Below are 16,920 nucleotides of genomic sequence, written 5' to 3' on the forward strand. Positions count from 1 at the left end.
ATGGGCTTATCAAAGGGTGGGCTGTGCTCTAGATATATCAGAATCACCAGAGGAGATTGTTAACCGTCAGATTCAGGGACCTCAACCCCAGGAAGTCTGATTCAGTAAGGAACTTCTGTTTTTAAAATAAGCAGCCCAATAGGCACAGTAGGCAGCGTGTCAGTCTCATAAAATACGCAGCCCAGGTAAGTCCCATGAAATTGGGTCACAGAATGCTTTGAGCAACCTTGTCCCAGAAGATCTTGACCTGTATGGATCTGGATTTAGAATACTCTTTAGCAATAGCTATAAACTTTGGTGCTGGGTCCCAAAGTCTTTATTTTCAAAAGGGGAATTTTAAACAGGGTGCCACTCCAGAGAAGTCAAAGTGGACCCAAAGACAGAATTGATTAAGAACATTCGCCGCTGGGTCACCAAGGGAAGGAACAACAGCAACAGATGGACCAAAACAGGATTTCATTCATTACATATTCCTTCAAACAGATCACCTGACCAACTTTGTTGATTTATATTTCAATCCTAGGAATAAGGCTTGGGGAAAGGTGAAGGGAAATAAAATTGTCTCGATGAAATTTTTACCTCAGAAGATTCACTAGAGTTACTAACTATACACAATTGAGAATTGACTGTAAATCCTGTTCTTTCTTTTTAAATACATGATGTCTATAAAACAGGACAATATGGTGGGTGGAAATGCCTTAATGAATGGAAATCTGGACAACTTTAAAGCAATGAAATGCTACGGAATTTAATGAGAAACTTTCAGAGAAAATTCTAATCCACTGGTTCCCAAGTAAGGTCTCCAGACCAGCAGCATCAGCATCACTCAGGAATCCATCAGAAAAGCAAAGTCTCCGGCCCCGCCCCAGTCTCTCCAGGAACGGAGCCCAACAATCTGTGTCATAATAAGTTCCACAAATGATTCAAATACTAAAGTTTGAGAACTGCTGCTCCAAGTCAACACTTCTGTGTTTCTGGACTGACTTTAAAGCTGATCCCATCCTCTGGCTCTATGGATTTTGTCTGTAAATTGGCCAAAAGAAACTTATTTCAGAGTCCAAAAGGAATATAGATTTGCCTAACTTTCAGACCCCCTATGTTGGTGACTAGCATATTCTACACTTGTTAAAGAGGACTAGTTAACTGTTTTGAGATCTTGGAATGAAAAGCACTAATTAATTTTTTTAGTAATTACATTTTCCATTTCAAATATCTCTGATTCTATGATTCTGACAGCTGATTAACATACATGGTATCAAAACAAAGTGACAAAAAAATTAGAATTAGTTCTAATTTCATATCAAATTACATCTATGTGCCATTTGCTATGAAATCATAGAATTATTACTTTCTGTTTTTTTCGTTTACTTTTTTCTTTACTTTTCAGACAAACTTTCGAGCATAGTGCATTCTAATAAAGGGATTTCACTATTTCTTGCTAACTTAAAATAATAACTTCCAAAATAACGGGGTAAAAATTGTTCTGGTGTAGCATTATGGTAGCAACTTAGAGTGATTCATGTTAGGTGGTTCCAAATTCTTTTAAGAAGCCAGTATGCCAGTGTTATTAAAATCTAATAAAGGTCAGCGTTCCTGCTGTAGTGAAATGGGATCAGTGGCATCTGTGGAGTGCTGGGATGCAGGATTCATCCCTGGTGGAGCACAGTGGGTTAAGGATCTGGTGTAGGTCACAACTAAGGCTCAGATCTAATCCCTGGCCCAGGAACCATACGCCGTGGGGCAGACAAAAAAGAGAGAGAGAGAAAAACAATCTAATTAAGGTGGTGCAATAAAACTGTGGGCCTATTTTACTTATGACTATCAATGTAAGAGCCCAGATAACATCATACTGCTGATAAGAATGTAAAATGGTCCGGCCACTTTAGAAAACAGTTTGGCAGTTCCTCAAAAGCTTAAACATATTTACCAAATGACCATATAAACCCAAAGGAAATGTCACAAAAACTTATACACAAATGTTCATAGCTGTATTATTCATAAGAGCCAAAAACTGGAAACAATCCAAACGTCCATCCATTGATGAACAGATAAATAAAATGTGGTATATTCATATAATGGAATATTATTTGGTCATAAAAATGAGTGATCTCTGATATATGCTAAAACATGCAAGAACCTCAAAACACTATGTTAAATAAAAGAAGCCAGAAATGAAAAACCACTTGTTACATGATTCCATTTATGTGAAATGTCCAGAATAAGCAAATCCATAGAGAGAAAGTAGATTAGTGGTTGTCTAGCACTGCTGATGCATATACGGTTTCTTTGGGGGGTGGTGAAAATGCTCTAAAGTTGATTATGATGCTTGTACAACTCTATGAATATATTAAAGGTAGTTGAATTGCATACTTTAAGTGGGTGACTTTAAGTGGGTATGTGAATTATAGCTCAATAAATTATTATTTTTAAAAATTCCAGATAACATATTATTAAATATAGCAGCATGTAAAAACAAGAATTAAGATACCAGGGCAAAGTTTTTAGAAATGCAAAGATGTTTTAATATTAGGAAACCTGCTCATATGAATTGTCATAGTTGCAGGTGAAATAAGAAAAACCACTTGGGGAGTGCCTGTTGTGGCTCAGCGGGTTACAAACCTGACTAGCATCCATGAGGATGCAAGTTTGATCCCTGGCCCCACTCAGTGGGTTAAGTAGCCAGTATTGCCCTGAGCTGTGGTGTAGGTTGCAGACATGGCTTGGATTTGGTGTTGCTGTGGCTGTGGCATAGGTCGGCAGCTGCAGCTCTTATTTGACCCCTAGGCTGGGAACTTCCATATGCCACAGGTTCAGCCCTAAAAAAGAAAAAAAGAAAAAAGAAAAACAATTTCACATCTCTATACGTGCTTAAAAGACATCTGCCAAAGCTCTATATTTATTTATGATGAAATCTTTTAAAAATAGGAATAAATAAAAAAATTCCTTAAGATAAAAAATATCATTTATATTTCAACCCAAAAGCTAATGTGTACTTAATGGTTAAACACTAGAGGATTCCCAATAAAAGCCAGACTCAAAGATGTCTATTATTTAATATCATTCTGGATTTCTTATCCAATAAAATTATACAAGAGAAAAAAATATGTTTAAGAATCAGAAAGATGTCAAAATTCTCATCATTTGCAGATGATGTGATTGTTTATTTGGAAAACTCAAGAGAGTAAGTCGACAAGGTACTAGAAATAACTTATTGAGGTGACTAAACATTTACTACACAAAACCCTATAGCTTTCTTTATAACCATACAAGTTTATTATTTGTATGTATGTATGTGTATAAAGAGCTGAAAGATCTCATATATAAAGGAAACAAAAAAGGTAGTTTCCAAAAATAAACAGAAATGAAGAATGCTTAGTGAAACACTAAAAAAGCTTAAAACATTCATTTTGAATGCTTAGTGAAACACTGAAAAAAGCTTAAAAAGAACACTCCCCGTTCTTGAATAGAAGACTTAGAGTCATAAGATGTCGAGCCTTAGTGAATTAATTTGTATATTTGTCAGTCACAATGAAAAATGCCACCAGAATACAAATACCAACATGATTTTAGAATATTCTAGGAAGAAAGGATAATGGCAAGAGACTAGTTTTAACAGATATGAAAATATATTACAAACTTTAGTAGTTTACAGTTTGATAGGGCCATGAATAGACAAAGTCCACTTCTGAAAATCTGCTCTGTAGATACACTGACTTGCAAATGTGCATTTATATGTAGACACATTTTACTGTAGCATTGTTTGTAATAGCAAAATAGTGAAAACAAATCATGTCCATGATTAAAGTAAAAAATATATATTTTTAACAATGGATTATGATAGGCCATTCTCTAAACATTTTTTTAAAGATTCCCCTTTGTCCATTTTAAAGTGAGGAAGTCCTTTGACTATTAAGACTTTTTTTTTTTTTGTCTTTTTGTCTTTGTTGTTGTTGTTGTTGCTATTTCTTGGGCCGCTCCCGCGGCACATGGAGGTTCCCAGGCTAGGGGTCGAATCGGAGCTGTAGCCACCGGCCTACGCCAGACCCACTGCAACGCGGGATCCGAGCCGCGTCTGCAACCTACACCACAGCTCACGGCAACGCCGGATCGTTAACCCACTGAGCAAGGGCAGGGACCGAACCCGCAACCTCATGGTTCCTAGTCGGATTCCTTAACCACTGCGCCACGACGGGAACTCCTATTAAGACTTTTTAATTTGAGATATAACTTCTGTGATAGAAATTTCTGCAAAGGAGGGACTTTTCTCTTAATACTGGAAGACATTTTCACCAAGGATGCAGCAGTCAGACATGCACACCTGGCTATCCACTGGCTAATTTTTGTGAGATTTTTGACCTTCATAAAAAGTCAGGGTTGGCCTGTCCAAAGAGTGAACACAACATTATTCTAGAAGAAAAGGCATTAGTTTTTAATTTGTCTAAAATAGCATGCCCCCAAATTTTAAAATCTGGCTCACTTAAATACAAAAAGGAGAACGCCACTAAAATAACTGAAGCTGGATAATCTTCATCCTCGTTTCTCTAGTGCAAAACAGTAAATAGTAGGGGCATGAGCCCTCTATAAAGGGCAAGCAAATAAAAAAGGCTAGTAACAGGAAGTACACTTAGTTATTTAATTTTCCCACATCCAAGACAGCAACAGAAGAAAACAGGACTGTAGCATCTCTAGAATTCTCAGCAGTTCTTGAGATTCTGTTACCACAATTCTAGCAAAACTCACTAACAGGGATATTTTATCAGAAAATTTCTTAAAGAGAGCCCTCAGCTTCCTTATCTCAATTACCTTCTTCTAACCTTCCTCTTCAACCTGACAAAGGACAGATAAATGCCTACTCACAATGTCAGGTTGTCTACAGACACTGCATGTGCATGTCTGAGAAGAAGCCTATCCTGAAATGAAAGTCAGCTATCTGATATATAAAACTGATGTCTGAATCTCTAGAGCTCGACTTTCTTCCACTAAAATTTGTTCGGTTCCAAAAGCCTTATGGATTCATGTCTTATCCTGTTTTTCACTTATCATGTCATTTATCATGCCTTTCAAAATGTGCTCCGAATACAAATCTTAAAACCTTTCATATAACAGGGATAAAGTGTACTAATTGCTTCAGGGAATATAAAAACATATTAAGCAGAGTTCTTGCCTTCAGGAAAATTATCTGCCTCCCTTGCTAGGATGTGAACTCCAAGAAGTCATGGACTTTCTCAGTCTTGCTCATCACGGCATCTCTAGCCACCTGGAACAGTCCTTGGCAGGCCGAAGGTGATCAAAATATTTACCAAGAAATGAAAAGAATCAATGAACGTGAAAAGAGACAACACACTCTGAACAGTACAAAAATATGCCATGTTTTCCGTGGGATTATTCTAAGGCCAACAGAAGTTAAAAAAAGGAAAAGCTGATGTGGTCCGAGAAGCCAGGAGGAAATGGTAGTTAAGCCATCCAGAAGAAGGGATATAGATGGATAAGGAAGAGGGGAACAAGACTGGCAAAGACCAAAGCGGGGGAAGGCAAACACGTAGGAGGAGAGTGAAGAGGCTTAGGTGACCCAAGGGGAGGGCAAATGTTGGGGAGCAGTGAAAGCTATGCTGCACGAAGAGAGTGACAAAAGTGAGGGCAGGCCGTAGGAGGCCTGGGAAAGTCTGCGACTGGATCCCACTTGGTTGGGATGGACATCTTAAAATCATTTTCACAGCCCCAATTTAACCTCCCCAGGAAAGCAAGCCTCAGAGAAGACATAAATCTTAACAAGCAATAGGGCAATGGAGTCAATAGCCAATCTGGGGGCCCACATAAAAGTAAAATTTGGGTTATTAAAAAATTTTAAAAGTTAGTATGAGTTCCATAGTTGAGAAAAATTAATGGTTTATCAAAGAATGGTTTGTTTGTGTTTTTTTAAAAAGTCACAGGTCTAAATTCTCTAGCAATTTTCACACAAAGATAAACTCTTTTCTTAGGTAGAAACTTACTTTTAATATCACAGCAGGGTATATTTAATCAATTTTTAAAACTATTGTCACTGTTAACTACAAACCGGAGAATGACGCCATTCACTAATTCTGGAACACCCAGAAATACACAGACATCAAAAGCTCCAAATGGTTCTTTATTAGACCATCACAGTTTTAAAGACAGCTTCAGATAAACCTAACAATTGAGAAGCTGTAAATATCCTTGCTCTTTTACCAAACTCTAGCTATATTTAGTAGCATGATTTTCTTTGTTCAAGAGTTATTTGCTGTAACTTTCTATTTATGGTCTCAACGGCAGAATACCTTGGACGTATTAGTTTAATGAATAGATGGCTGCGTGGATGGACCAACATATAAGCCATGAAATGATTGTATTAGGATCTTTGAGATGTAATGGCTGCATCCTTCATATATGTGCATCCTAGATCTTCCTTAGTCAGGGCTAAAGCTTCTAGGCTTTTGCAAACACATCCTCTTTCATATTTAGCAAAAATCACTCAGATTAAAATGGAAAAGAGGGAGTGAGAGAGTATGGAAGGGAAGCACGTTATCCTAGGCAAGGTTGTGGTGGTTATGAGAGCAGGAGTGGATTTACTATCAAGCTAATGAAGCCTAAACACGGGAGCCCTAGTAATGGGTTCACATGGCTGTGTGTTTCTGTAAAATTTGCCCAAGTAAGATATAATCGAATTCATCCTCATAAAGAGGACCTCAAAATAAGTTTCAGGCTCCACACAACCTGGATCTGCCCAGTAGGAAGAGGCTGGCAGCAGAAGGAATGCTGGTTACTGAGCAGGCTGGCAGAACAGAGGGAACAGGACCTTGGGGTGCCAGTCAAATTTCTGGGTGCCTTCTTGTTCTTTTTAAAAACACTTTTTTTTAGGCTCACAGTTCTCATATCATGATTTTTCCTTTCTGCTTTTAGATCTTTGCAAATGAAGTCACAGGAGACATTTAGCTGTTACAAACTTCATGTCAAGCTTTGAAGTGCTTTTTAATAGCAGAAATATTTGGCTCACATGCGGGCTTTGTAGCTATGGTAAATACCTCTTAGTTATCTGTCGCTACTGTTATCCCACACCTCCAATTTGGAGGAGAAATTCTGCATATGCATTGAGGCACTAAAAAAGAATATTGAACTATATCTTAGCTCTTTTGTGAACAGTTTCCTTTTATTCTCGCATGAAGCTAATGCTTTCATCACACGGTACTGGTTATGGGTGGGAGAGCAGTGGATAGAAGGGGAAAGCTGATTATTACATCACTGGTTGGCAGTTTACTCCTAGCTTCTTGCAGGTGAAGTGGTCAAGTAGCTCCTTAATAGGAGATCAAGGCATTTCAAGAACTGATTCATCCACCTGTTTTCTGGCAACGTGACTTAGTAGACTTTGGACAAAAGGTTTACTTGGATAAAAGAGAAGAAACTGACCACAATTAATATGAGATAAAGACAGAAAAAAAACCAACCCCTCATCTTGAAGGTTCCTATATGACTGCTGACATATCAACTATATGTCCAGGTATATCTCAGAACAATATATTTAGAAATAGCTTTTTTGAAGAATAAGAAATAGAAACAAAGGCACTTTGAGATGAGACTGGCGGCACTCAGGGTGGTATGGCCGTAGGCGACAAAGGCATTTGGGATCAATCCTCTGCTGAACAATGACATTTTGCTTCTTTACGTAACTTATTTTAAGAAGAGACGATGGAAAATACTAGTGCATTCCATAACTTAAACACTTGACATTTTTATTCCTCAAAAATGCAACATTTTAGAATTCTAGATATGTTTATTAATTAGTGATTATTAACACCCAGTAAACAACATTATGTCTTGTAAAAACACAATCTCTCTTCACAGCATGATGCTGAAATCTATTATTCCCTGATTCCATATGCTGAAATACACTCAAATGGTCACAAATGACCTTAAGCGTTAAATAAATGTAAATGAGGACAACACAGAAAATGTGCTTTTGATTGATAACTAAAAGACCAGGTTGAAAATCACGTCCCAAAATAAAGTCTTCCACAGAAGGGTATGGCAGTCTTCACTGCGGAGTAAAAGCTGTTCTGAGAATGAAGGATACCCAGGTAACGGATGGCTCTTTCTCCAGACCTGCTGGAGGTTTTCTAGGAAACAGAACCAGTTTGTTTTTTTATCTAAGAAACCCAGAACATCCTGCCCGCTGTGCCCTCAGCCTACTCTGAACACTCCAGTGCCAGATAAAAATACATCTGTGGACACTTCATTACCTTCATCCGCTAATAGAAGAGAGAGAGAAAAAAAGAGATTGCTACTCCATCTCCTCATTGCAGTATGTGGACCACTTTCATTTTTAAGCATTGTTGCGATTCATTCACCTTTATTTTCACCCAAACTTTGGGTGGAGGAAAGCATTCTCAAACACAGAGAAAACTCAAAATATCAAAATATGACAGATGAACAGTAATAAATAATAATTAAAACTTAGACTGTCTTTCCAACAATGTATGTGGTTAAGCATATACTGGAAAAATGAAGAAATATAGATATTTCACATGAAAACTACTGAATGATTAGTTCATTCCTCTAGGCCTGTACCGACAGAGCAAAAATAAAATATAGCATCACAGAAAACACCATGGTTTCAGTTGAGAGTAAACAATTCTCCTAACTGATAAGAACGAACAGAATCCAAAAGGGAATGAATACCTAGACTATTTGAAAATCATGCAACCGGGCAGAGTTTCTCAATCTTGGCACTTTGGGCACTTGACCTTTGGGGCCAGACCGTTCTTTGTTGGAGGAAGGAGGCTGCCCAGTGCATTGTAGGAGGCCTCACGGCATCCCTGGCCTCTATCCACTAGATGCCAGTAGCAACCGCCTTGCCCTAGTTATGATAATGAAAAAGACCGCTGGCGTGAAACTGCTCCCTCCCCTGGGTTGAGAACCACTGGAATGGAGCCTTTCTTAAGAAGGGCTCAGGCTAGGCTTCTCCCAGCCTCATACTGCACCCTCTCAACCCTAAAATTATTCCCAACCCAGTGTTTAGCATACTTACCTTTAGTTTCTCTCATCTATTAATTGTACATAATGAAAATGCCTTCTTGCTTCACTATGGGTTCTCATGAGCATTAAATAAGGTCCTTTTAAAGTACTTAAGACAGTGCCTGGCCCACAATAAGTGCTTAATAAATGTCAGGTATTATTAGTTTTAATCATCATCCATAGTCCAGAGAAAACCAGTTTCAACCAGTGTTTTAATACAAAAAGACATCTTACCAGCATGATATGTTCCCAGTCTTAAACACACCAGCCTTCTGATTCCTTGCGATGATGTCTCTCACATCTACAGGACATGGTTAAGAAAGCTTCTGCAATGATTGTCGACTGAATACCTCCCCCCCAAAGAGGCCCACAAACACCATGATATTCTTATCGTACATGGAATCAGCATGGTGAAAAGCGTGGTAGGGTGTGAGGCAGGAGAAGGAGGGTCTATCCCTGGTTCTGCCACCCAGTGTTGAATTACCTGCCACAGGCAAGCTCTTTTAATTTCCTGGACTGCAGTTTTGTCACCTGTGAAATGCATTCAGGGAGCATGTTGGCAAGGCCCAGGGTGACGGGCACTGGTGGGGGAGATGACTCTTCCATAGGTAGCAGGCCCCAGTTGCCTAAAAGAGCTGGGGATCCAAGCTAAGCTTCTTTCAGTCCGTGGGGAGGGCGATGGCAGTCTTCCGAGACTCCCCAAGTTGAAGTATTTCCTAAATGCCAGTAGGGAGAGTGAGGATGAATGGCAGGGAAAGACTTGGGGGTAAGTGAGAAGAGAAAGATGGAGAAAAGCTTGGAGAACTTTTGAGAGGAAACTAATTACCGAAGAAGAAAGTCAATCCAGTGAAAGGCTCCTTGAAGAACTGTCTTTCTGGACTCAGGGTCTGGCCTTTGGCCATGTGCTGGCATGTAAGGACTTGTACGAAAGGAGCCATGTCTATTGAAGCCGTGTTTTGAGGAGCTGGCCCATCACATCATACAGCGCCGTGTTCATGAGGGCTTGGGGAAAACTCGTGTCAGTTGCAACACTGGGAAAAGCTGGATTTCAGACCAACTAGTTTTGCTTCAGCTTCTGGACACTAAATCTTATAACAGCTCCTCTTTCTCTTTTTGCTCTAGTTCCTATGCAACTCGGTGCCCATGTCTGACCTAAGCTGAACAACCACAAGGACCCCTACCTTTTCTGTACTGGTCCTATTCCTGGCTTCATGATGCTTTCCTGGCTTTCTACTGTCTGATGGCCCTCGCTTTCTCATTTATTTTATATGGTGTATTCTATGTGTCACTGTACGAAGCCTCAAAAATCCCTCTTTTGGAATAAGGCAAGGTTTAAATAAACAAGAAATAAAATAATGCCAGTGAGGGCTGCAAGCTGAACTAAATTGGGCCCATGGGGAGGACACCAAGCAGACAAGCGATGTTCCCCTATTGCTCAGAAAAACAGATTTCCTGAACGCTCGAAGCAAGCATTGGCCAAGATCCCCCTGCAAGAACAGAGCCGCAGGACTTTTTAACCTAAATCTCTGCTTGAAACACCAAGCACACCCATTTCTTCTCTGAGTGAATAAGCAGGTACTGTGATAGCTTTCTTCCCCCGGGAGTGGGTAGGAAAAATCAATTAGGTCTCCTAATGAAGGGCTTTGTTGAGGTTTACAAAAGTGCTATAATGCAGACTTTTTTTTTTTTTTTTTCCTGGGTGAACTTTCTGTATGCAAATTAAATACCGTTAAATTACATTCATTAAAAAAATAAAAGAGACTAATTTGCCTACTTGTTTTGATTAGCTAAAATGACACATCGGCCTACAGTTTTGTCTATTTCAGGAAGAAGGTATTTCAGGAAACTCTTCTAAATGAAATGTCTTGTAGAAAAGGACAGCTGACATCTTTATTTTGAGAGCGAAATCAGTAAAGAGTCAACTGACAACTGGTTTTGATTAAGCTCCCCCACACTCTGGCCACACCCTACTCGCCGTTTCCATGACATCCAGCCACATGCCATAATGGGCCCGGTACACCTGTAGCGTCATGTGAGTACATGACTAATCTATCAAGCAAAACATATTATTTTGTTAGTGGAGGTAATACTTTTTATAAAATAGTCACAGGGAAGTTAAATTATATAACTCAGAAAACCTATTAATAATTTTTAGTAAACATCTTAACACTATATACTTTCATACAATTTATAAACCTGTGACTCCAGGTGGTCAGGCTGAAGCAAGCATAGGTATTTATATTCCAGGAGCAATTTTTTTAATAAAAAAAAACCCTCACAGCAGTCTATAGGCTGCTTTATTTTTAGAACTGAGAAGGAAATATATTTTGTGGTTTATGAGGGTTTTTTTAAATATTAAAACAAGTACAAAGAGGAAAAATGGCAATAGTGTATTAAAATATTGCCTTAAGAGATAGATTCTATATTCTGCTCCCCGCCCTTTAGGTCAGATTTTGAGGTGGTTCCTCTGGTTGGCACTGTGTGCAATAATAGATTTTATCATTCTTCTGTGTCACTTCAGGGTAATAAAGGAAATTCAATCAAATCGGGTCAATATGTCCAGGATAGTGTTCAACAGCATGGACCAAATCCTATTCTCTGAAAGCACCCACCTTCTGGAAGACTTCAGTGGGAGGTGCTGGGTGCAAAGAAACCCTTAATGTGATTTCTGATTAAATAGATATAGAGCAATCACCTTCAATCTCCTAGTCTGGGCAACTGGACTTCCAGAGCTATAGGACATATACTTGTGGCTAAAAGAAAGCAGGATTCTATAACTAGATTTTCTCTTCAAATAAAGCATGGGGCTCTGTCTTAATTTTGTTTCAGTTGACTTTTTATCCTTAAAAAATATATATTGTATATATTGTATAACAATAGCTATTTAAACAAGTTATACATACGTTATGCATAGAGAGATAATTAAGCTAACTATATGCAAATCTTGTTTAAAATATTAGCCTCCTCTTGTAATTAGTGGTTATTATATTTATCAGTAGTTGTATATACATTTTGAGTTGGTGTTGTTCTTCAAATATGAAAATATTTAAAAAATAATAACGGTGTGATTCACAAAGTGTTACGTTCTTGGTTTATGCTACCTTTATTGTCATTGGACCAGCAAAGGTGAGGGTAAGAAGCTATGAATTGATAAAATAAATCCCTGTTCATTTTGAACTCTAAAGGTTTAAAAAAATGCTTGATATGGCAATATTTGTGAAGTTAAAGGCTTCAAAATATTTTTAAAATTTGCTTATTACTCTTATGACTTGAGAGTACGATGTAGCAGTGCTCTGAACTCTGTTACCAATGCCAACTGTTACATTTATGGATGAAAAGCCTTTTCCTCCAGTCAAGATGACACTCACCAAATCATTCTAGTTTTTGATGAAACAGAATGGTTTAAGGGGGGTAGAGGGGAAGCTATGAAATCAAATGAACCTGGCATCTAGTGCTGGTTCTGATACTTAGTGGCTGTGTGAATTGGGGTAAATTAACTTCTCTGAGGTCCAGCTCAAGAATAGGAATAATGTCCATATTTTATAGGCTTAATGGAGTACCACATAGGATGATCCTGACACACAGCAGGTCCCTAAATCATGTCAATTCATTATCTTTTTCAATAATTCAGGCCAAAGCTTTGGAAGGATGAGAGGCTGGTGATCGTGATTAAAGAAGGGTTTGGCAGTTAAGGCTTTATAGTTTTGCCTTGTTGCTCAAAACTAATTATGTGAACCTTTTTATTATAGAACTTCAATAACTGGAAGGAATCAAAGAACTTCTGCCTTGCAGATTTGCAGTGTCTTTCACATGTATGGATGTGCTCTCGCCAAGGTATAGTCTGTGTCCTTCAAGAAGAGGGACTTGTTCTGTCTTGTACATTGTGGTATCTTTAGCACTTGAAATGGCATGCAGTTAACAGTGGCTTAATTCACTTTAATTCATTAATTAATTAGCTCAACTTATTAGTAAATTTAAATTCAATTTTCAAAGCTATTTGTTGAGCTTCTACCCAATGTGCGGCATACAGAGTCCATTTTGGAACTATCCAGCAAACAGAAGAACAGCTGACCTTGACACTGGAGGAAGGGCCATGGACCCAGGATGATGGATTGGCATTCCCAAGGTCTCAACCATCCATGGCACAGGCTGCGCAGTCCAAATGAAACTTAGTTTATCAATTATTCAAGTCAGAGACTCTGTCAAATAAAATAACCTTAAAGCCAGGGGTCTCTTCTTTAAAAGAAGATCTAACTTTTGGAGAGTCCTATGCTCAAGATCATGATCCAGACTGTGCAAACTGGGGGGGATAAGATGCTTGAGTCAGGAACCTGAGACTGCGTCATCAAGCATTGCCATAATCTGCAGGTAACCTGCTTGGCGTTTACTAAGGATGGGTCAAGGCAGGGTACTTGCGTTGGGCGAATTAGTGAGTGTACCAGAGAGGGCTGCTCACCTTATATGTAGTGTACTTTTATTCTTTATGATTTGGAAGAGGCTTGGCATCAAGAAGAAATCAGTATACCATTTCTCTCCCCTGGTCTTGTGTCATTGTCAACACCAGCTATGGACTTTATTGAGTAATTATTACTGGGGAGGACTTGGAGATTTCTTTCTTTATTACACTAAAAGGGAGGTGCCAAGAAAAGGGAACGTGTTTCAGACTATTTTAGGATAAAATCAAGAACTGGATGAACTAAATGACCCCAGTTCCAATTTATCCTTTGTTCCCTTTGGCTACAGAGAAAATGACACCTGAAGGGAAAGGCAGCTCTCAGGTAGTGGGGTTCTGGGTTAGACCCAACAGTGCAGTTTAAGGATGACGGAGAACTTTGGAGACATGTACCCATGAGTCTGAGAAAATATTTAGGACTTACAACATTCCCTTATACCCCAAATCTTAATCTCTTTTCTGACATCTCTGTTTAATAAATCTCAGATTCACATCTAGCTTGCCAGGTTCAAGGTAGAGAGCACTGGAAGACACAGCCAAACCCTTTTGATATATTTTAGGGAGACAATAAATAACCTTATAACTGGTTGATATGCTGCTATGTCATAAAGATTCAGAATGTATGCATTCATTGACTCATCTATTTTAAAAATAGAAAGATGATAAAAAGGAAATATCAGAAAATGCTATTTTTTTTTAAAGGTAAAAATCAGAATCTTGAAAGCCTAAGAGACTAGGAAGTAAGACTCAGTTGGATTCATTAAACTCAGATGCCTAGAACAAGAAAAATAATTTTTTAAATGATGAGAATAATATACAGGCCAATACTCAGATGTGATGTGTGACTGCCAGGTCGATTTTCAATTACATTTCACTGATGTATTCATTTGTTTCTTAATGTGCTCATCTTGCCCATTAAGAATAATTAGCAGCTTTGCTTAGAGATTTTCTGGCTTCTGGCAATGCTTCTCCCTCTTTTTTGTTGACATCCACTTTTACTTTTTAGAAAGTAATTTTTGGATAATATCCTACAACTGCTATATAATTTAGGCTTCCTAAAATTTTAAAGGAAAGATGTAAACAGTAATTTTTAAATGAGTTTGTTTCAATCTATATGCATCAACAGTATGTGATTCAGTGAATTAGTTATTCTTACAGAAAGTGGGCACACAAATAGAAAAAAAATATATTTCATTTATATTAACCTCACTGTGTAAAACAGCTTACAGGGCAAATGCCAGTTGTAAGCTCTGTTAGCAAATCAAGAATAACATTAGTATTGAAAGCAGGAAAAACACATTGCCAATTTTTCAGGCTTTATGCGTGCTTTTTTCTCTTAATTAAAAAAATTAGATCTAGTTACAACAGAAAAAGGCACACAAACATAGGACGACTGCATGATAAAAACCGAACTCCATCAGGAAAGTCCTAAGAGATGAAATAAAACACACGACCAGTTTTGGTCTGCATCCTGAAAGGACCTACTTTATCTACATTGTAAAGTTCTTCCCCTCCTGCCCTTTGGCACCCCGCTATATTAAACCCATTGTAAAACCCAGCACAATAAAGCACTCTCAGGGCTGAGCTTCTGAGGACCAAATGTTAAAAATCCATTTTCTTGGGAGGGGGCTGTACCAATCATTTCTTTGAAAGGCCAGCAGAGTGAATACAGAATCTGAGATTTCCTCTCTAATTTCAAGAGCTGGCATGACATCTTTGCTGTTTAAAGCAAAGGTGCATTAATTAATGACATTAGCATTGCTTCCCTTCTTTGGAAGCTCTGCAGTTTAGCTCAACAATAACTCCAGTACAATTAAATGTATATACTGACCACAGATACTTCTCATAGTTTGATAGAAGTTCTAATTGGTTTCCAATGCTATTAAACAAGATACCTGCTGACTTGAGGAAAACCTCAGGTTGTTGGGCCCAACCTGAGAGTTTCTGTGGCCAGAATGACCTTCTCTTTCCCAATAATCCTGTTTTATTTTACCCCCAAAAAGCATCCAATGGGGCTGAGCCAGCATACCTGACTTCCTGTTGCTCTCTGTTCCCTGACATGTGGAGGAGGAGCAGAGTGAAATGATACAGTGCATGGAGGAACTCAGAATAAAGCAGAGTGAATGAAACAACATCAGCTCATCTTCAGGAATATTTTGAGAAACTTGCGACAGTCTGAAGATCATGATTAAAATCCTGCATTTTAAACAAGGAAGCACCTTTTGTGATCTCTTTCCCTTGTGTGAAAGGCCGAGATTGTGATTGGCTGTCTTTCCTTCCTGATTTTTTTTTTTTTTTTTTAAGTCTGTCAGGCAATTAGCTGGGTGGGGCTCTGTAGAGCACACAAGTGCTGCTGAACAATATTAGCTACTGTGCTTCTGGTACCTCCTCTCTCCTGTTTGAGCAGCCTGATAGAGCTGCTGCAAATTTTATTTTCCAAAAATTATACGGCAGAGGTAGAAAAAGGAAATCAAAAATAGGCTTTAGGTAAGATGTAAGCATCTTACCAAAATCAAAAGTGCTTTGGTATTGCAGGGGCCTCAAATTCAAATAAGTAGATTGCCTCTTTCATAATGTAAATGGAAGGCACACCAAAAAAAAATCCAAAGCAAATATATCCTCCACTGTTCCTCTCAATTTCTAACGGCGGTTAACTGCCCCTGAACAAATCGGCTCGATTGCTAAAGTAGCCACAAATTATGCTTGCTTTCTTAGTTAGAGTACAGTTCAATTTTCATGAACTCTGTGTACATATTAGTAAAGCATAATCTAATAGAATGGGGTTTGGACTGTAAAAGCACAGAAGAGAAAAACAGATAGCTTCCATAATCCGAAATAAAAGGAAATAATGAAAAACTGATAGCTCTTTCCAGCGGGGAGACATAGGGGACTCCTCAGGAATTACAGTAGGCACAATATTACATGATCCACGCGTACAGTATCAGACAGAAGAAAGGTAATAATAGACATGAAGCTGGAAGTGAATTTTTGCAAGCAATAGCCAATATAATACATGTTCCATCATTTACTTTACACTGACAAATTTCAGTGGACAGAAAAGGACAAGAATGCTTGGAAATGATTATGAAACAAATGTTCTTATTGCCTTCAGTGGGTCACAAATCATAAGCTTTTGATGAGACGTGACTATAAAAATCCATTGAAAAAATTTTTTTAAAAACCCCACTTCGTTGTATCCAATGGATCCCATATATTTCTACTTTTTCTTAATTACTTATCATGTGTGTGTGGGGGGGGACTCTTTTTTAATACCCCATGCTGTCTTTCTTTATATCAATTGTTACTCAGCCGGGGAAAAGGAATGAGCACAACAAACCCGTTTTCTATCTGAATAAGGATACTTCTGATGGCCTTTTCATTCCCATCAGTTAACAGAACTTCTTTGACATCTGCAGAAATAGCAACCTGAAAAAAAAAAA

General features: G+C 38.3%; 1 protein-coding gene across 2 annotated transcripts in view; it reads right to left on the reverse strand.

Moving 5' to 3' along the window:
* Positions 1-16,920, reverse strand: part of CAMKMT (calmodulin-lysine N-methyltransferase) — a 405,628-nt gene that overhangs the window by 37,562 nt on the left and 351,146 nt on the right. For both annotated transcript variants that reach the window (XM_047782156.1, XM_047782157.1), the window contains exons 6-7: positions 16,843-16,906; positions 9,262-9,328 (exon numbers count right to left, since the gene is read on the reverse strand). In XM_047782156.1, coding sequence (XP_047638112.1) covers positions 9,262-9,328; positions 16,843-16,906 — 131 coding nt within the window. The remainder of the gene's footprint in view (positions 1-9,261; positions 9,329-16,842; positions 16,907-16,920) is intronic.

The sequence above is a fragment of the Phacochoerus africanus genome, chromosome 5, assembly GCF_016906955.1.
Source record: "Phacochoerus africanus isolate WHEZ1 chromosome 5, ROS_Pafr_v1, whole genome shotgun sequence".
NCBI classification, from domain to species: domain Eukaryota; kingdom Metazoa; phylum Chordata; class Mammalia; order Artiodactyla; family Suidae; genus Phacochoerus; species Phacochoerus africanus.